Source organism: Tetrahymena thermophila (genome assembly GCF_000189635.1).
Source record: "Tetrahymena thermophila SB210 genomic scaffold scf_8254665, whole genome shotgun sequence".
Classification (NCBI taxonomy): domain Eukaryota; phylum Ciliophora; class Oligohymenophorea; order Hymenostomatida; family Tetrahymenidae; genus Tetrahymena; species Tetrahymena thermophila.
The window spans coordinates 384079-405783 of NW_002476432.1; the positions used below are offsets into that span (position 1 = coordinate 384079).

The 21705-nt window shown below is 20.5% G+C and overlaps 4 protein-coding genes across 4 annotated transcripts; 1 reads left to right on the top strand and 3 right to left on the bottom strand. All coding sequences in view use genetic code 6, as the record gives it.

The window, feature by feature from the left end:
- Positions 1-992: 992 nt before the first annotated feature.
- Positions 993-1715, bottom strand: TTHERM_000227089 (hypothetical protein; the record flags this gene model as incomplete). Its single annotated transcript, XM_012797284.1, has 1 exon — positions 993-1715. One exon carries the CDS (start codon positions 1713-1715, stop codon positions 993-995), a length of 723 nt encoding a protein of 240 aa, XP_012652738.1.
- A 522-nt stretch (positions 1716-2237) lies between these two features.
- TTHERM_00227090 (hypothetical protein) lies at positions 2238-8640 on the bottom strand (the record flags this gene model as incomplete). Its single annotated transcript, XM_001014240.2, has 5 exons — positions 7032-8640; positions 6476-6912; positions 5339-6240; positions 4744-5249; positions 2238-4576 (listed from the first exon to the last, which is right to left on the bottom strand). Exons 1-5 carry the CDS (start codon positions 8542-8544, stop codon positions 2238-2240), a joined length of 5697 nt encoding a protein of 1898 aa, XP_001014240.2. The 5' UTR covers positions 8545-8640.
- A 1153-nt stretch (positions 8641-9793) lies between these two features.
- On the bottom strand, positions 9794-15263 carry TTHERM_00227100 (hypothetical protein; the record flags this gene model as incomplete). The annotated part of the gene is made up of 8 exons (XM_001014241.2): positions 9794-11343; positions 11419-11458; positions 11597-12063; positions 12126-12649; positions 12899-13343; positions 13424-13772; positions 13993-14498; positions 14570-15263. 8 exons carry the CDS (start codon positions 15261-15263, stop codon positions 9794-9796), a joined length of 4575 nt encoding a protein of 1524 aa, XP_001014241.2.
- Positions 15264-16337: 1074 nt separating this feature from the next.
- TTHERM_00227110 (hypothetical protein) lies at positions 16338-20340 on the top strand (the record flags this gene model as incomplete). The annotated part of the gene is made up of 7 exons (XM_001014242.2): positions 16338-16798; positions 17092-17172; positions 17256-17586; positions 17804-19391; positions 19452-19614; positions 19712-19814; positions 19870-20340. Exons 1-7 carry the CDS (start codon positions 16398-16400, stop codon positions 20338-20340), a joined length of 3138 nt encoding a protein of 1045 aa, XP_001014242.2. The 5' UTR covers positions 16338-16397.
- Positions 20341-21705: the final 1365 nt, after the last annotated feature.

Genomic DNA, 21705 nt, shown 5'->3' on the forward strand with positions numbered 1-21705 from the left:
AATAAATAAATTATTAATTGGCTTACAAAAATTAATCTAATTTTAGTTATTTTTATACAAATCAATAAAAAATAAATTAAAATATTCAATATATATATTTCTTTAAATAAATTTACAAATAATTTTATTGTTTAAGTAGTATTGATTGATTGAATAATATTTACTAATTCACAATCAAAGATAAAAATAGAATTAAATTAAATTAATATTTTTAAACATGTTTTAAATTGTAAACAAACAAAGTTGTTTATAATTAATTAATTTAGTTAGTTAGATTTTTAAAATAAAATCTAAATATAATTTAAATATAAAAAAATATTATTTAACCAAGTTGACTTAAGTTGACTTGAGATTAATATTTTTAAAATAATGTATTGAAGAAAATTCTTTATCTAATTTAAAAATTTCCCTCACATAGTTCTTTACATCTTATTTATTTATTTATTTGTTTATTTGTTTATTTAATGAAAATAAATTACTGTCTTTAATATAGAATAGAAAATGCTGAAATTAAAATTTAGTGAACTGTGTAGGTAGTTTTCATTGAATTCAATAAGATAAAATATTTAAAATTTTTAAAGTAAAATGAAACGAATTACAGTAAAAATAAAAATGTTTTTAATTTCTAATTAGTATGCAATTTTAATAAAATAAACAATAAAGAAAGAGATAAATAGATAAATATTTTTAGCATTAAAATTTAATTATTCATATTGAATTGATAAATAGTAAATAAATCTAGTATTTAAATAATTTTTGACTTAAAGCTTATTTAAAATAAAATGAATATTTAAATGTGAAATTGGTAGATAAATAGATAGATAGATAGATAGATAGATAGATAGATAGATAGATAGATTAATTTTTTAAATTGATAAATACAAATATATAATTGAGTATAGAATTGATATATTGATAAATTGAATGCCTATTTATTAATTTATTAATTAATGTATTCCTTTTATTTTCTCAATTTTAATAGTGTTAGGAGATCATTAATAAGAATTGATTCCTTCTTCTAAGAATTTTTTATTTTAAATGCACTTAAAATTTTGGAGAGTATATCCTATTTAACAGACTACACAATCTCCATCTCTATCGCAAGTTTGGCAATTAGGAACATTGCATCTTAATTAGCAGTGTTTTCCATCCCAAAAATATCCATCTTTGCAAGTTTAGCATCCAAAAGCATTGCAAAGTTTGCAGTGTTCTTGACATAAAATACAAACACCAGCCTAAAGATAAAACCCATCAAAGCAAGAAGTGCAACCATAACCGTTGCAAGTAGGGCAATTCTTTTATTGGCAAGGTACACAATTAAATTCAAACAAGAAGTAATTAGTAGGGCATTCGAGGCACCCAGCATTATTACAAGTAACACAATCTTTCATGGGGCATTTAACACATTATAGATTAGTTTCTAAATAATATCCATCATAGCATGTTATACATCCATAAGAAGAGCATGTCATACAGCCCGGAGTGCAAGCCGAGCCTGATTCCAATGCCTGATTATCAGAATTCTACTCTTTGAAATTTGAAAGAACTTTATTTTCTAAATCTGAGCTTTCAGCTCTTGTAATAGATATAAATAGCAAAATTAGCAATTGTGAAAGTATTAATTTATGATTCATCTCTAAATTGTTTAAAAATCTAATTACAATTTATTAATTGTAAACATTAGTCACAAATTAGATTGTACTTATATGCTCCATTCAATTATTTATTTAAGTATATATTTATTTCTCATTTTTTAATCAAAAAACTCATCAGAAATTTACTTATCAACTTGATTTATCACTGATTGAGAAATTAATATACAAATATTTCTTTCTAGTCATTGAATTTATAGAAACCAAAGTGATTAAAAGTTTTTAAGATTAAATGAATAATAATTGAAATAGATATATTTATTTTAAAAATACTTTTTGTAAATATTAAAAAGAATAAAATTTATAAATTGTGATAAAATAAATAGAAATTTAATATTGCATTTCTATTTAATTTTAATCAAAAGCATAGATAGATGATTGAGTGAGTTTGTTATTTTAAAATGATGTGATATCAAATATATTTAAGTATTAATTTTTTTTCTACTCTAGATAAGAAATAACGATGATTTAAAGAATAAATAATTAATTAATTTGCACATAAACTTTGTTGAAATTTGAAGTGAATAATTAAATAATGAATTAATTAATTAAATTTAGCTAAAAAATATTAAAATATAAAATAAATCAAATATTATTAATTATACTCACTATACCTATTGATTTCAAAGTTTCTGAATTTAATTTCATTATTTAATTAAGTTCTTATATTTTATCTTTATTTTTTTTAATTTCATTTTGATTGTTATTGTTTTAAATTTATTCATCATTATTATTATTTTAAACCAAGATAAATGCTAATGAAAATTATTATTTTAATTCAAAAAAATTATCTTCAACAGAAAATTATTAAAAATTCCAACCATTATCTTTGGAATAGGTTAAAATAAAGATGAAAGGCACATACTCCTAAGCAAAAATTTCTTTAAAATAAGAATTTAGATTTTGAATATCGTCTGATTATTTATTTTCTTTGCAATTAATTTATTCATAAGAGAACTTTATGTCTTCGAAATTATCTTTCTTATATTTTATTTTGACTGATAAATTATTTATCTCATATAAAACTTTGTAATACTTAAAACCTTACAATAAAAACTAAATTATGACCCAGTAAAAATCAATAATTTAAGTTTTATACTCCTTAGCCAAATTTAATCTCTTAATTTTTCTTTAATTATTTTAAAACACTTTTTAATCGTCATCGTGGATTTTGAATTATTATTATTCCAAATGTTTGCCAGAGATATCTATCAATTCTATAATCCTACTATTTTTAAAAACTTTAAAATTGCATTAAGTTTACAAAATATTTTAATAAAACTCTTGAAGATCAATGATAGTTTATTATTCATTAATTGAGGCTGTATTAATTTTTTATTAAAACTCTTATATATAATAGTTAATTTATTATTCATCAATTGAGGCTGTTTCAGTGTTTTAATCTTATATATCTATAAAGCACAAGAGAACATAATCTAATTTTTATAATAAAAATTTATTTTATCTAATTAATTTTATCAAATTTTCTTCAAGTAGAACTAAATTCTTAACAAAAATAGAATGCTCCTTCTAATAGAGAATATCTTTAAACGATTATTTTGCATTTTTAAATGCTTATTCATACTCTTTATCATAAGAAATTTCTTCTTCAGATTCATATGAATCATCATCACCATTTTAATTTGTAAATTCATTTGGTAAAATATTATTTCTCTGCTTTTATTTTGATAGTTTTTCCTTTTTCTTATTCTTCTTATTTGTTATTTATTAGAATTCCTCTTTTCTCTCAATTATATCTTCTATGTTTACATCATTTTCTTCATAACATTTCATATGAATCTCATTCTGATGTTATTTTTTTATTTGTATCTCATTAATTTCTTTTTTTTCTTCTCCTTCTCCTTCTTCATCTTCATTATATGATCTATGATCTATTATTTATTCTTATGATTTTTCTTATTTATTCTAATATTTTTCTTAATATTAGCTTTTTGATTCTTCTTCTACTATTTCTTTATCATCATCATCACCACTATCACTATCCCTATCACTATCACTATCACTATCATTAAGACTACTTTTATTTTCAATTTCATCTATTTCTTTTGAAGATTTTCTACTATCTTGCTCTTATTATGAAACATAATTATTTATTGGATTTAAAATTTAATCACTTTAATAACTTTAATTGATTTAATTTTCAATTTAAATTTATTTTTATTATATTTGATAATCTATTTTTTTATATTTTAGTTTAATATATTTAAAGTTGTGTTTAGGGATGTTTTAATCTAAATAAATTGCTACATGAGCTAAAAGAGGTCGATTAAGATCCTCATTTACTTTATCAAATTCTATTTTGTAACTTTAAATTTTTCTATTTAAAATGCTTTAAGTATTAGTTTGACGGCAAGTTATGATAAGAAAATCATTGTTTTTATTGTAGTAAATAGTTTCTAGCTTTAAAGAGTTTTCTTTATTTTGATTATTATTTTCATTCCTTTGTTAGATAATTTTGCTCATAAGATCAGAAATGTATTATTTTTACTGCTTAATACTTTCAATAATAATTATATATTAAGAAGATATTTCAAATTCATATTAAAAAATTTCAACTTTATTAAAACTTTTTAATTCTTTATCATCATATTCATCATCAAATACTTATAAAGTATTATTATTTATTTATTTAATAATTTAAAAAAAAGGAAAATGAAGTTTCTCTAGTCTTTCAAATTAATTAAAAATATTTCTTCCGCTTATTTCTAGCTAATTAGAGCTAGGTATTAATTTTAATTAAAACAAATCTCCAAAGTATATCAAATGCTTTGGCTGAAAAGAAGAAATTATGTGAGTCGTTTAGTATTCCTTTTTTTATACTAAAGTTTCATCTACTATAATTATTTCTGGATTTATGTTTTTTAATGCTTAGTAATGAATTATTGACTCTTCAACTGTTGCCACTTTTTTTTAATAATTAATTAATTAATAATTCAAATTATTTTAAATTTCTAAAAAGTCATTTTAAATTTGAAAAAAATAAGATTTAATAAATTAGCTTTTAAATTAAAAATTTTTTAAAAAAATTATTTTTAATTAATTTTTTATAGTAAAATAAAAATGAATTTACAAATGACATCCTGCTTATTTAAATTAGAGACTATATATTCAGTTAGACTTTTTTAATCATCTAAAATACTACTTTCAAATTTTTGAAAAAATTTTGTTAAGCTATTCTTAGCTTAATAAAAGAAAATAAAGTCTAAGATAGACATCATGTGATAATAATTTATTTAGCTCAGCTTTTGGAAGCTATTGAAAAACTCTGAAAAAGATTCCGGAGAGTTATCTAATTATTTTCCTTCTAAGTTGAAAATTACTGGTATAATTCTAAAATAATCTGAATTAAAATTCTTATCATAAAATTTTTTCTGTTCTCTTAGTTGATTTAAATTATAGTCAATTATTTTTATTTATTAATCCGTTAAATCAATTTTGATTATTTCCTTTATTTTTTGAGAATTAAGGTCTAGCTAACTCCATGAATCAAATATTTTTTCTTCAAGTTCGATTTTATCACTCCTTACATTATCTGTAGCATCTTTGAAGTATTCATTTATTAGCAACTGAGTAATCCTAAAAATTTTATTGATTTATTTATCATTAAGTTATTTATAGAGTTAATTTAATTAGTCAAAATAATCAAAAAAAGATAAATAAATTACTTTGAAGAGAAATTAATCTTTTGGACTTTTTCTTACTAATTGAATTAATCTTAGAATGCCTTCAGCTCTTAGAGTTTAATTACTCTTTAAACCATTTTAGACTTATATTTAATTAAGAATTTCCATGTATCATTTATGTCCTTGATTTTATTTGTAAATTTCTATGGATTCTTTTACTTTTCTTTTTCAATTATTTTGCTTAGTCTATATAAACTATTAAACTTTAGGGTTTTTTCACTTTCTAAGTATTTGCTACTAAATTCATAAATTCCTTAATATTAAAGCAGCTTAAACTTATACTACTATATGACTTAGTTGTTTGAGCAAATTATTAGAATAGGTTTTCTTTTTTCTTATCTAGAATAAAAATTTAGCAATATTTTTAATGCTTCAAACTGAGTTTAAAAATTGAAGAATAAATCATCATTAAATTTTTAATTTTGGTTGATATTATTTTTTTTTAAGTTATTATTCTTGTTTTATTTACCTTAAAATTATTATCGATTATTCTATTAATTTAAATTATCTTAAATATCTTCTTTTTACTTTATTTAGTTGAAGATTTTAGGATTCTGAATTAATGCAACACTTCTAGTTAGCATAAACTTAATGCACTCAATTTGAGATTAATTTAGGTCATACGAGTCATTTAATGAATTTGCTTTTTGCTCAATACAATTAAAAAATATTTTTTTGTCAATGTCTTTAAGAAAACTGTAATTTGGAAGTTCAAATTCATTATTTGTATTTTTATCCATTTAATTATAATTTTTTATAATTCTTTCAATCGAGTTATTCTTGCTATCATCATCAATTAAAGATTTTAAGATAAAAAAATTATTTTTGATCTCCTTAGAATGAATTTAAAATAAAATCAATTCTAATTTCTATCTTGACTCTTGCTAAAATTGATAAAAAGAAATTAAAAATTAAAATTATTTATTTATTTATATTTGCTCTTCTCAGAATTAATTTAAATTAAAATCAATTCTAATTCTTGCTAAAATTAATTAAAAGAAATTAATAAGTAAATTAAATCGAATTTTGATCTTCTTGGATAGAATATAAATAAGAAGCAAGCTAAATTTATGCTAAAATTAATTTAACAGAAATTAGAAAATAAATGAAAAAAATTACTTGAGAATAGAACTGCAAGATAATTGGAATACCATTAATTTAGTTAATATGTACTTTCATTTTGATATTATAAGTTTTTTAGTCTTTTTTATTTTAAGGTTATTTATTTTATTCTGCATAATTTAAGCCTAAATTAGCAAATGAATTTTCTTCTTCTTCATCATTATTTTCGCTTTCAAAATCTTTACTATCATTTATATTATCATTACAATTTTTACTGAAGGATAAAATCTATGAAGTGAACTCGTTTTTGTTTTGATTTATAACTAAATTATTATTTATATATTATTTTAAGTTTATATCTTATTTAAATTCTGCAATCCCTTAAACAATCAGTCCTTATTCTTCAAATTTAATCTTTCGAATTTTAAAATTAAATGGAAACACTTAAGCTTACTTAAAATTGTCCTTTTGATTTCTAATATATTTTGTCTCATCTATTATATAAAAGTATTTTATGAAAAAATCAATCAATCAAATAAATAAATAATCAAAAATCCTAAATAAAAAAAAATAAAATTATTTTAAAAAAATATAAATAAAGAATCTATCTCACTTTCTAATTAGCAATTTAGCATTTCTTGCAAGTATTCTTTTTAATTATTAAATTCAATTTTTTGCTTTAATTGTTTTGAATAATTTGGATCGGTATACTTGTAAATTAAATTTTGAAATTCATGATCATACTTACACTCCAGCTAAACTTGTAATTTTTATTTTTCTTAATCCTGCTGATCAGGTTCTTATGATTATTGAAATTAAAAATTATCCACTTCCTTTAATAACTGAGTACTTTAATTATCATCATCATAAAATTTGTTGTTATTTTAATTATTTGTGAATATTAAATCCTTAGTGTTTTTTTGTAAGGAATTCATTCCATATGAGAATTAATTATTCATTTTTTATTCTTTTTCTTCTTCTTCTTCTTATCCTTAATATTGAAATTAAGATTTTGATTATTTGAATTAGTTTGATTATGATTCACAAACTCCATACTATAAATTATATTTACACATCTCTTGTTTTTCATCATTACTTTAATAACCTCTATTCTTCTGCTAATTTTCTAAAACCTTCGATGGTTCTACATCAAAATATTACCTTTTTAATACAAGATTTTTTTTATTGGTAGAACTTTTGGAATTGTTCTGTGTTTGTTACTCGTAAATATATGGATTTTATTACATTTTTTATTAAGATTCTATTGTATTTATGCCTTAAAAGCAATACTGATCCTAAATACCTTCTTACGAAGTTTAGTTAATCCCACTTTAATATAAATTATTATCTTTATTTTAAAATTAATTATGAGTATCTTATTAGCTTTGAATATTAATAATGTCATTATTGTTTATCTATTCTGAAGTTTTTCTAGGATGCATTTACTTTACAGATGATTATCTTTCAAAACCATTATTTTTTATAATTTGATTATGCTAATGATTGCTATTGCTTTGTAACTAAATATTATTTCTTAACTATTGATTATGTGATTATTAGGTGATATTTTCTCTTTGGTCTCTTTCTGAATTTTATAAATCGCACTAAAAATTCTGATATGTTTAAAAATAGAAATTTAGATTTTAATTTTAACTTTCATTTATTAAATTATGTCCTATAAACTGCTAAAATTAATTATTGTCTTCAAAATTTGCATTTTCTTGAATTACAATTTAAGATTTTTCTTCTTCATTTTCATTTATTGTTTCTTGCATCTCTCTTTTTAATTTCTAATTTCCACTAGTAGCATCTTACGCGTCTTTTTTTTGAACGCGATTTATACTTTTATCTGTGCTATTTGCATTTAAATTTTAAATCTCTCCATTTTAAATGTCATTTCTATCATATTTTTCACTTTTTTATGAAGAAGATCTCTTATTTTACTAAAATTAATCATCATTATAATTGTTTCTGCTATGATTATTCATTTAATTACTTAGAGGACCATATAAATTTTGATCATAATAGCTATTCTATAATTCATAATCTGATCTCTGAGTGTTTTGATCATCCTTTTTAGTTGATAAATCTCCTTATTAAAATTTAATACTATAATCAAAATTCATATTTTTACTTTCTATTATCAATAATCTATATATATATTTATATATTTATTTATTTTATGTTTGGGTTAACAAATTTATTAATTAGCAAACAATCTAAATTATTTCAGAAGAATGAATTAATTTTTTATATAAGTGATAAAGGTATATTTTTTGACAAAACTATTTTATTTTTTTATTCAACTAACCAAAGCTAATTAATTAATTGATCAATCAATCAATCAATTAAAAATATTTCTGATGAATGAATAACAATATAAGTGATAATACTAAATTAATAATTAAAAAATTTTTTAATTTTTTTATACCAACTAACCATATCACTCACAATCACATCTAATTAACTAACTAGATAATTAGCAAAATTAATTATTTTTGTTAATTTATTTTTAATAAAAAGAATAATCGAACAAACTAAATATTACCATTTATTTTAAATAGAAACAAGAGTTAGCTTGCATGTTTGTTGTATTTTTAAATGCAAGTATTTCTAATTATAAAAGTTGAAGAAAAAAAATTAATACAAAAGAGATAGATATATAATATTTATTTTTATTCAATGTATTGATGAATGAATTATTTTAATACAAAATATGAGTGTATTAGTGAATGATTAAGGAAATTTCTAATTTTAATCAAAATATCAATAATAATATATTCATTTTTTAATTACTTTGAAATTATTTGAAATTCAAGTTCATTTTTGAGTAGAATATTTTATAATATTTGTGAGATAACTACCTGATATAGGATCAAATTAAACTAATTATTGCTATTCTAAAGTATTGACCTACTACTTAGCTCTAATTAAGTTCCCTTGATAAATGTATTGTTTTCTTAATCAATATTTTTATCTTAAATCAATATAAAATCGTTTTATCATTTAAATTAATTTGAAAAAAATTTAATAAGAGAAGATTACTTTAAAAAAAATATTTTTTATTGTCTTTCTTTAATAATAAAATTCTCAATTAATTATCAAGCAAGAACAAATAAATGTAATCAGTTTGACGAAAATAAATAAATAGATTGATAAAGAAATAAATGGATAGATAGATGGCTAAATAAAATTATTATTGACGAATTATAGATATAAGAGATTGTTTTTAAAGAATTCAACAATAGAAAATTACTTTAAAAAAAATATTTTTTATTGACTCAATTAATTATCAAGCAAGAACAAATAAATTTAATCAGTTTGACGAAAATAAATAAATAAATGGATAGATTGATAGCTAAATAAAATTATTATTCACGAATTATAGATATAAGAGATTGTTTTTAAAGAATTCAACAATTTTGACCTCAAGTTAGGTTTTATACTATTTTATTTATTAATTTGCTGTGTCGTCATGTTGTTTTTCTGATTTTATAATTTCTATTTTACAAATATAAAAATATTTGAACATTATTCTTCGAATTTTTATGTGAAATCTTTTTAAATTTAAATTTTTTTTAGAACCCAGCTGTTTTGAGTTTTGGCCAAAATGATGATGTAATTTTTATATTATTGTTGCAGTGTGTTAATCAGAATTTTATTGAGTTCTTGAACTTTCTACAATTAAATTTCTTCATCATTTTCCTTAAAAAACTAGAATTAAAATTCAGAAAAACTTGTGTTGCTCTTTTGGGACGCTACCTTGAACTTAAAGTTCTTAATTTTGCTATTAATTTAGCCAATCAATTAAACATCATTATTTTATAAGCTTTATGTCTCTTTGAACAAAATCTAAATTAAAATCCACTCTAAGTCTAGGATTTAGCTTGAGTAATCCTTTATCAAATCTAGTACTTCAATTAGCCTTTAGTTATTTTTAAATATTCTTTTTCTCAGCAAATTAATTAAATTGGTTATTTATTAGATTTATTTTTAATCTGAAATTTGATTTTGTTTATCATTCTCTTAATTATTTTGTTATGCTTACATTCTAAACTTTAATTGCTTTATTAAAATGTCTTATTACAAGATTATCAACGATTTTAATTAAAATTAATCATTTTAATCAACAGAGCCTTTTAAATTTTAATAAAATAAATCTATGTCAGGATAATTATGTATCAACATGAGGATAACATAATCCATTCTTTCTTCATAGTAATCTATTTTTTCAGCATCATCTATATAATTTATCAACTATCTCAAGTATTTTTCTATCTTTATCAAAATTTTATGTAAATCAGTTTATTCTTGTGAGATGATCAAATTAATATTTTTTATAGCTTTATTGAAAACTTGTTATTTTTCATATTTTTCTTCTAGAATTTAAGATTAATTTAAGATATCATACATGTTGTTTGATTTTCTCTCATCAATGTTGTTTTATTTTCTCTCATTAATGTTGTTTGATTTTCTCTCATAAACTATTTTATATTTTCTTCCTTATTAAGTTTGTTAGCTTTTTTATGGATTATTATTTGAATTATAACTTTCAACATTCAACATATTTTATTTAATTTTATCTGAATTTAATTAAATTTGCTAGGCTTAATTTTCCAATATCTAACTAGTAGAAAAACAAGTAGATATAGTTTGTTGATTTGAAATATCTAAGCTCCTTTAATGTTCAGTACTTTCCTATATAAATTTTTGATGTTTATTTAGGGAATTCTCAACTAAAATTTCTTAATCGTTGAGAGTGATTTTTAGGTCATTCTCGTCTATTTTATCGTAATCTAAAAAATAATGAAATGGGTTTAATTAAAGTTTAACATGCTTTATATTATTTTTAATCACAGATTAATGGAATTAAAATGTTATCTATGCCAATAATTCTAGTTAATTAAAGAATCTAAAATCGGTTCCTATTACATTAATAATATTCTCATTCTAAAATGAGAACTGTAAGTAGTTTTAATCAAATTAATAATTTTTTTCACTTTGCTTATTACAAACGATAAAAACAGAATCGGATTCTCTCTATTAGTATATATAGATATTTTATATTTTTATATTTATATTTTTTTCTAAGAAATTTTCTTCAAATTAAAAATTTTTTTTCTTCAAAAGCCAATTTAAATATTTATAATGCTTGAATGAAATTTTTTTTAAGTTTACTATTATGATATAAGTTTATTGAATATCAAAATTATTCACATAAATACTAAGTTTCTAATTTTTCTATAGTTCATTGTCATTTAATTCTTCTTAAAGTCTATATAAACTCTTTTGAATTTCACCTTCATCATCAACGAAACCTACATCCATAATTAAATTGGCTAACAAATACAAATCTAAGCTTACTTATTGCATTAAAATTGTTTTGTAAAATGGAATTTTAACTCGAATTAATCTCCAAAATTGAGCATTCATTGTTTAATTTTTTACTTTTAGCACTTAATCTTTGTTTACCAAATTCAGTTAGATATTATTTCCGAATTAAATCAAATGCTTAGGTTAATAAAAAAGCACATTAGCAATTAAATATTCGTGCTAAATGCTAGCTGCCTCGTCTATGATAATTATCTCAGGTTGCAACATCTTAAAGACTAGAGAGTATGTATGAGAGTAATTCACAGTCGTCACTTTTAATTCAAAATTTAATAAATATTAAAATAAATTGTTTCATTTAAAAAATCTATTTTACAAATCACATCTTACTAACGAAAATATTATAACTATTAAACTGTTTGTATTTTAGCATTATTTTCTGTTTCTGAGTTAAAAATTGAGTTCAAATATTTAAAGCTTTCGAAAATTTCAAATTTATAGAAATAAATAATGTAATCTTTTATTGACATCATGTGATAGAAAGTAATTTAACTAAGTCTCTCAAACCCATTAATGAATTCTGCAAATGATTAAGGTGAATTGTCTAGCTGTTATTCTTACAGATTAAATATTATCGGATTAATATCAGAATGCCTATAATAATTTGATTAATAAAGTTTATTGTATTATTATCTTTAGCTGATCAATAACCCCAAATAATAGTCAATCAGTTTCTTTTATCCTTTAGTCAACTCAATTTATATTAAATTTTCTAAATTGTTTGAATTCAAATCCAAATTAATCCATAATTTTAGTATTTAATTTTTTTCCTCCTTTATCCTCTATTTTTATTCATCACTTAAATCAGTGAAATATTAACTAATCAATAAATTTGTGATCCTATTTTATTTTTAAAAATATTTAATCTAGTTTTAATTAAATTATCTTTATTTTCAAAACATTTTTTTATTTTGTCATTAAAAGAAAAATATCAGAAAAAAATATTAATTATGAACTGCAGAGGTCCTTAGTTAAGGAGAATATACAGCACAGCAAATAGATTAAGAAAATGTTTTAAATATTTTTTTTTAGATATTTTAGATCTTATTTAATTAAAAAATGTAATGAATTAGTAATTAATTTATTTACTTGTCCGAAAAAAATATTTTTTAGAACTGTTAACTATTTGCTTACTAATTAAATTCTTTTTCGAAACTGTTTAATTCCTTGTAGCCTAGTTTTCTATTTGCCATTTTATGATACTTAGTCTGGTGTTGCAGCTATTTATTCAGGTCATCAATCTTATTATTGCTTATAGGATTTCTCAAATCATTTGGAAGTAAGTGCTTTTAATACTTATTATAATTTACCTTACCAACGTTACCTAAACGAAGAAAATGAATTTTATTTTGATTTTTTTTATCTTTGTTTGTGCTATCCAAATAGTTTTGTAACTTTGATAAATATTCTAAATATTAATTTAAGGTTTCATTTTATTAGCAGATAATCAATATCGGTTTTTTATTTTCTTGCTTTGAGTAAGTTTAATATAATATTTTAATTGTTTCAAATTAAATTTGGCACTTTTATTTTCCTAAAATTATATATAAATCAAATAAATAAATAATTCATTCAGCTCATCAATTAATTCGAATAAAATAAATAAATCAATACCTTATATACTCTAGACCAATGCAATTTTTTATGTTAATACATATTTCAAGCAGTCTAATTAAGATGAGCTAAGCATATTTTAGTCCTTAAGCTCATCAATAAAATTTAAAAGACGATCAAAATAAATATGTTTGTTTAAATTTTGAAAAAAACCATAATTTGGATTATTCTAAAAATACTTCGATTTGATTTTCCTAAACTATTCAAAGGCTAAATTTTAAATTTATCCTTTAATTATTTCATCTGAGAATGAGACATCATTAGGATCATCAAGCATGTATTTTAAAGCCAAGAAATTACATTTAAATGGCTTCCATTTATTCTAAACTTCAAATACAACTAAATTTTTCTAATAAAAAATGGATAAATTAATTTTAAAATGAACGCAAAATAAATAAATTTATATAAAAAACACATCCATTTATTTATTTATTTCTCTTGTGTATTAATTATATATACACATAAATATATTAAATTAAGTTTTAAGATAATACTTAATTCTTATTTAATTCTACTTGATAAAAGTTATTTAGGTTTAAAAAATATTCTAAAATAAACTGTTTATTTACTGGATCTATTAATTGCTGTAGAACTTCTGTTGCATTACTTTGGTTTATGTTTAGTTTTATTTACGAAAAATACTCTTATTTGTCTGATTGTTAATTTTTATTTTTTTCATTCTTACTTTCTTCATCTTATTTATCAGTTGCTTAAGCTATTTTATCCGCATTTTCTTCGAAAATAGTTTCATCTAAATTTTGGAAAGCTTCAGGATGCTTGTGTTACTTATCAATATACTCAGATGAGAATAAAACAGTTCCTGTAAAAAGCATCTTTTTATTTTTATTTAGGAATATTATCAAATTTTCTTTGGTAAGCTATGGGGTTTATGAATTTAAACCTTGCTATTATTTTGTGACTATATTAACAGTAAATCCAAACTAAGTAAATTTCATAAAAAGAATTTTATAATCTAGTTCTCTTATACTTTCAAAAGTTTAGTCTCTATACGATTCATTGTTTTAACTTCCATACAAAAACCTCTTTAACTCCATTTTTATCTTTCTCATTTAATCTATTGATAAATATAATAATAAGTTAATAAATAAATAGATTATTAATATCAAATAATATTTAATAGGCAACCTAATATAAGCTTATCTATCATATACTCGCAATATTATTTTTTATCCTAAAAAAATATTTAGTTTTTGCTTAAAGTACTTTCTTTTTGTGGGTTTTATTCAAGCAGTAAACAGTAATTAAAGATTAATTGATCATTCTCCTTCTTAACCAAATTTAAATCTTCATCGAGTACCTACTGATTTTTTTTGACTTCTTCCTTTTTTTGCCATTTTGTTTTAATATATTTATATTAGCTTATTTCACCAAAATTTCTTAAAATTTAAAATGATTCATCATGATTCTAATAAGAAGAGCTGTCTAAATTTTATTCGTTGTTATTAACATATTGTTTAATAGAATCTAATATCATGCTGAAATCACCTTTTTCTTTTTAATCAAGTTAACCTAAATCTTAAAAGCATTCCAAATCTGGCTAGCTGTCCTATAATGAATTTAAACACTATGTCATAAATTATAATGGTTTCTTGTTAACTTTATTTTGATCTATTTTTTCTTCTTCCTCAATCTCAGAAGACATTTAATCAAATTAGTATCTAATGTAAGCGCTCTGCCAATTCATTTTTGAGATAAAAATTAAAAAGTATATCTGATATTTTTTACAAATATCCTTTAATATTCTATCTAATTAATATTTAATTTATTAAATAATTACTAAAAAAAAATATTAATTATTTGATTTCTTTACTTATGCCATTATTTTTTAACCAAGTAGAATTGCTAAAAGAAGTTTTCATATTTTATAAGTATTAATCAAATTAATCAAAAGAATTTAAGAAGAAAATATTTTACTATTGCTCATATTTCATTTAAATTTTCTTTAATATAAAAAATATTTTAATTATATTATTAAATTTAAACAAAGCAATTTATTTATTATCTAGAAGCTGATTAGTCATAATAAATAAATAAATAAATAAATAAATAAATAGGTGGTCTCAAATTAAAGTAATTTTCTAATTTTAGATTCCCATCAAATAGATTTACTAATAAATAAATTAATTTATAGTTGGAATTATTTTCTCAAAACATTTAATCCACTAAGTTATTTAATCAATAAAATGAAAAAAGAATTCATTTTATTAAAATAAAAAATTAACAATTATTTTTTTCTACAAAAAATATACCTAAATTAATTTTATTTTGTAATAATTTTTTTCTTGGATGTTTAGACATTTAGACATTTATAATATAAAATGGGGGTAAAACTCATATTTTTACTTTGATCTATATCTTTGATACACTGGTATATATAAATCTAATTATTGTTGTAGAAAATATATTTTAATCATATTTTTAGATAGTTAATTTTTTAATGCAAGAAAATAACAAGATATTTAAAAATTTCTATTAATTTTAATTAAAAGGTTTTAATTAAATTTTTAATTAATAATTTAATAAAAAAATGAATTTATTATTTATTTATTTATCAATAAAAATTAATTTTAAATTCAGAACAATAATCAAATAATAGAAAATAAATAATAAAATAAATGATGACTAAATTTTAAATGATAAAAAGTTTTTCAAATTTGAATTTATTATTTTAATTATGTGATGGATAATTAATTAAATAAAGTGAATAAATAATTTTCAGCTAGCAATTTACTGATAGAAAACGAGTTTAAAGATATAAATATTGAGTGATTGATAGCTAGTAAAATTGCAAATATAATTGCTTATGTATGTATGTATCTATCTATCTATTAATTTATTTAATATCGTGTTTTTCAAAATATTATTAAATAAAATTTGAAATATATAAATTACTTATTAAATCAATTAAGATAATCAAAGTTAATTAATTGTATGCAATATAGATAGAAAAAGGATGTTTGGTTTGACGTGTGGATGTTTTTCAAGTTTTTAGATTAGCAAGATAGATGTCAAGATACAGCCTTTTCTTATTTTTAGCTTCTAATAGCAATCTAATTAATAGATGCACACTTAACTATCTAATACATTAAATGAGCAGGGAAATTCTTAAAGTCCTGTACTTGATTCCCTCGCTAATTAAGCAAGCATAACTAATTCATAAAATCTATAATCAAATTGTTCTACGATTGCTCCTTGCCCAGCAGCGTTCAACAACGAAATAATGAGCAACTACACATTGCAATTTAATATACAAATAACTAATTCTTAAATTCAATAAAATAACGATTTTCTTTACATAGTACCTGAAAAGGCTCCTCTTTCATCTTGTTTATCTGAAATTAATCCTCGCTACAAGTAATTTTTAACAAAAAAAGTCTTTAATATTTCTATTGATTTCAATTTGAAATCTCCTCATATTTTCCAAAAACAAAAATGATCAAATAAAATAAATAATTTATTTATTTATCATTTATTTCTAACTATTTTATTAAATTTAATAATGAAGGAAATATTTATCGAATAATTTAATATTTATTCTACTCTTATGCTCTAAAACAAAACGGAATTTTTTTAACATTTCAAAAATTTTTTACTTTTTATTATAAAGTCTACTTTATAAACTTTTTTGTGAAAATATCTTAAAACAGAATCAGAATTGAAGCTAGTGGTTAAGACTCAACAATAGGAAGTGCCAAATATGCTATCTAAAATCTAGCACTAAACGAAATGTAAGCAGATGCAAATTTCATATACAATTTCAGATTTATTTTATTTTAGTTATAGCGATTTGCATTCATTTTTTAAAAAATAGATACAAAATATATTATGCAAGAAGAAGTAAAGATGACAAGTTAGAAGCACTGCACACAACTAAAAAATTTAAATTAATTTTAAGAACGAAAACGCAATCAACTCCTAAGAGTTTGACAAACAATAACAAAAGCAGTAAGAGTCTTTTTGCTTAAAACGAGAACATGAACTTATCAAATGTGAATACTTCTGCATTATATTTAGAAGTAGTTTAAGTCTTCGAAGGTGATCCTGATTTCTATAGAGAAAACTTTGACTATGAAATGAAGATTTTAATGTATACTCCTTAAAACAAATCAAAATACAATCGATTAGATACAACACCTCAAACAGTAATTAATAAATTAACTAACTAACGAACTAATCATTATCACTGTTTTTTTCTCTTTATTTTTATTAGAGAAAGATTAATTTTAAAAAGGAAAAAAATAGTAATTTTGGTATGTTGAAAAATTGTTAATTGATGATAAATGGATTTATTTGTTCTTTTTTTTTGAGAAAATTAATCAAATAATTTTTGAAAAATTTAAATTTAACACTAATAAATAGGCGCCTTTTTAGATCACCTATAACTAAACTTAAGAAACATTTTCTAAAGCTTTAAATGGAAATTTTCAAGATGTGAACAAGAATATTAAAAATTAATCAGAAGGAAACTCTAATTTTGAAACATGCTGCAACTCACTTTACTAAACAAATATAATAGACAACTAAATATAGTAATAACAACATTTGAAATCTTATTTTTATCAAAATCAAAATCATTTTGGTAATGAGAAATAATAATCTATTTTAACAAGAACTAACAATGATAATTCTTAAAATGTCAATAATTATTTAACAGCAAATAATAATTATGAATATGTTAAAAATAATCCTTAATACAATAGTAATTCATAAAATTTCAATAACCACGCTTTGATCTCTTCTGATAATAATTATTCTTAAATTTCAAATAATAAAAATTAGCAATTTTAATTTACAAATAATGATCAATCTTAAATTGTAAATAATCTAAACTCATAATTTTTAAATAATTATAATACTTAAATGAATAGCAACATTGCTAATTCGCATATAATCAGTAGTCTTAATTATCAATCTGTAAACAATAGCAATGAAAATAGCTAAAATAAAGGGAATTTATAAAATGCTTAAAATTTGAGTAATTTAAACTCAAAATGCCACAGTGGATAAAAGTTAAATATACAAAATGCTTAGATAGACGAAACATTTATAATAGATGACTCTAAATTTAATGATTATGCAGCTCATATGAACAATTTATTGAAATAAAAAATAGAATAAGATAATTTATGCTAAGATTATAAAAAGAATAAATAATAGAATTAGGAGAACATTCCAAACAATATAAATTGTTCCTAACAATTAACTTTAACAAAGAAATAAGTTATGCAAAAGTAAAAGGGGAAAACAATATCTAATTACAACTCTGAGGAAGTTATGAAAAAGTAAATGAAAGAAAATCTAAATAGTAATAAAATGATCATTCAATCTGCCCCAAAATAAAATATAGAAAACAAAAAAGGAAATAACTCTACTTCTAAAATAATTACAAGCTAGAGCAGCAACAAAAATATTTAACTCAATAAAAATTAGGCATTCATTTATAATTCTTAATGTAGTAACAATAATATCACTCCTTAGAGTCTTTCTAAAAAAAGTTCTAACAATTAATTTACAGCTAATGAAAATAATAACCAGAATAACTCCTATCTTAGCAATCAGAAAGCTTTATATAGAAGCTATAAAGAATCATCATAGAGTTAAATAAATTGCAATAAATTCATAATGTAAACACCTTGTAAAAATACTTCTGTTAGCTAAGTAAATACAAATTATAAACCAGTTACACCTGCAGGCGTTAAGTCTGTTTCTCATTCTGGAAACATTCCAAGAGTTAAAATAGACTTTCAATCATCCAACAACAGTAACAATTTGAACAACCAAAGTTAAGGTTCTTTTAGCTAATTTGGCAAACTCATTAAAAGCCAAAAGAAATAATCTTTTTTAAGCTCTAAAAAGACATCACTAACAAATACTCCCAAAAGCTCAGAATAAAAATTACACTTGAGATTCGAAAATGATATCAACAGAATGATGGTTTAATAAAAAGGTAAATCAATTCATTTTGTAATTTTTCAAAATTATAATTTTAAAAATATTCAATAAACAGTTTAAAGCACTTAAGAAATGATGTATAAAAACCTTTTAAATCAGTAAATAAATACAGAAGCAATCTAAAAAAACGAAATAAACATTTTAGATATCTAAAATATTGCCTCATCTCCTCAATAGAAACTAGATGCAGATGGAGAAAATACTCCTGTTGAACAAAAGTAAATAAATAAATAAATAAATAAATAGATTGCATTTTTCTTTATCATAAATCAAATTGTTAATTCAATTAAGAACTGATTTTTAAATAAAATTTAGATTATTTACAGTAGAAGAAGCTAATTCGCCTTTTGAAACTTCAATCAATAGATTTTATACTTAAAAATCGTCTCCCTCTAAATACAAATTAACATAGACTGAAGTAATAATCAAATATTATATTTATTTCAAAACATAATAAATGCCTATTTTAATAGTTTAACAGAATAGATGAGTGTGAGGAATACAATAATACACAGTACACAAACAGTGATCTTAAGAGAATTAAATATCAGTTAAAATAATTTAGAAATGACTAGGAATCAAATTCATCTTCAAGTCAGAACTTGAAAACCTACGAGTTTTACTAAAACTCTCCATTTAATCCAGATTATACAAAAATATCTTAGAATAAATCAAGTCAAAATATAAATACTATGCCTTTGTCAAGGAGAGAAAAGACTATCTTATACATGATTCCTGTCTATGAATATAAAATGGAGAAACTAGGATTTAACTTTACTTATAACCCAGAAACAAAGAACATTATCATACAGAAAAAGGAAACTAGCTCAAACTAACACTTATAATAAAGTGTTTTTAAAATAGATGAGCGCATAAAAACTGATTAATTAACTAATTATTTTGAAGATATTTGTGCAAATATTAAATACTAAACAATAGATTGATTGATTGATTAATTACTCAAATAACAAATATAAAGAAATAATTAAGAAATACTTTTATAATATAAATTTAATAAATAAGTAAAAATAAAATATTTTCAAATTTTAAATAAATTATTTATAATTTTAATTAACTAACTAACTAACTTAATAAATAAATAAATATTAATTAAATAATATATTTTGTGTGGTTGTTTTCTTCATTTATTTTAATTAATTAATTTAAATTCTTCATTTTATAAAACAAAAATTTTGCATTAAAAAAATATTTTAAATCTGAAAAAAATTGGTTTATTTTTTATTTTTATTTTAAAAAAACAGTTTCTTATAAAAAAATAAAATCAAAGAAAATAAAATAAAATAGAAGTTAATTTTTTAAAATATATTTTTAAAATTTAAAGTTTTATTATTTTTAAATGTGTAAAGATTATTTTTTGTGTTTAAATTATAACTAAATTGAATAATTATTTCAGAATGATTTACAAATCAGACTTTTTATTACTTTTTATAGATGCTTTCAAGGTTTAAAAAGCTTTTTGACTAAATTTTCAAGAGATTAGTCAACCTTTTTATTTCTATTTTAAAAAAAATGAATTTGTTATTTATAAATATTCTAAAATAAAATAAACTATTTAAAAAATACTTCTTTAATATTAGTTAATGAATAGTAACAACATATAAAATCAATTTATTTCTGAAAAATCTAAGTTAAATAAGGGGAATTAAAAAAGATATTATTTTATCAGCTTAATTTTATGGTTAAAACAACAACAACAACAACAAACTATTCTTTCTATTATTAAACATTTTTTAACAAATAAATTTAGTTATCGAGAACTCGATATATAAGATCTAAATTTATTTTAAATGCAAATTCGTTTGTGATAAAAAGCATATAATTCAAAAATCAATACAAATTTAGAATTAGTCTATAGATATTATGTTTTAAAAAAATTTTTTTATTTGTCTTTTTAATATATAGTAAATATTTTTGTTATATTATTTATTCACTAAGAGCTTTTTATATTTAGTTTTTTAAAATTAATAAATGATCAAAAATAAATGTAAAAAATAGATAAGATTATAATATAATGTTAGAATAGTTATTTCTATCTATTTAATTAGATTTTATTTGAAGAGATTAAATTCTTTTGTAGAAGAGAGAGCAAGAATTACTTACTTTAGTTGTGTAAATTTATATATATAATAGAAAATAATTTATTTATTATGAATATATGAGTTTTGGATATTAATGATCCTATTTAAATATAAATAATATTTTAAGTCATGAATAAAACACCCTTAAATTTATTATAAAAGTCAATCTTAAATATTATTTTCATGAAATAAGTTAAAAGGAAAAATTTA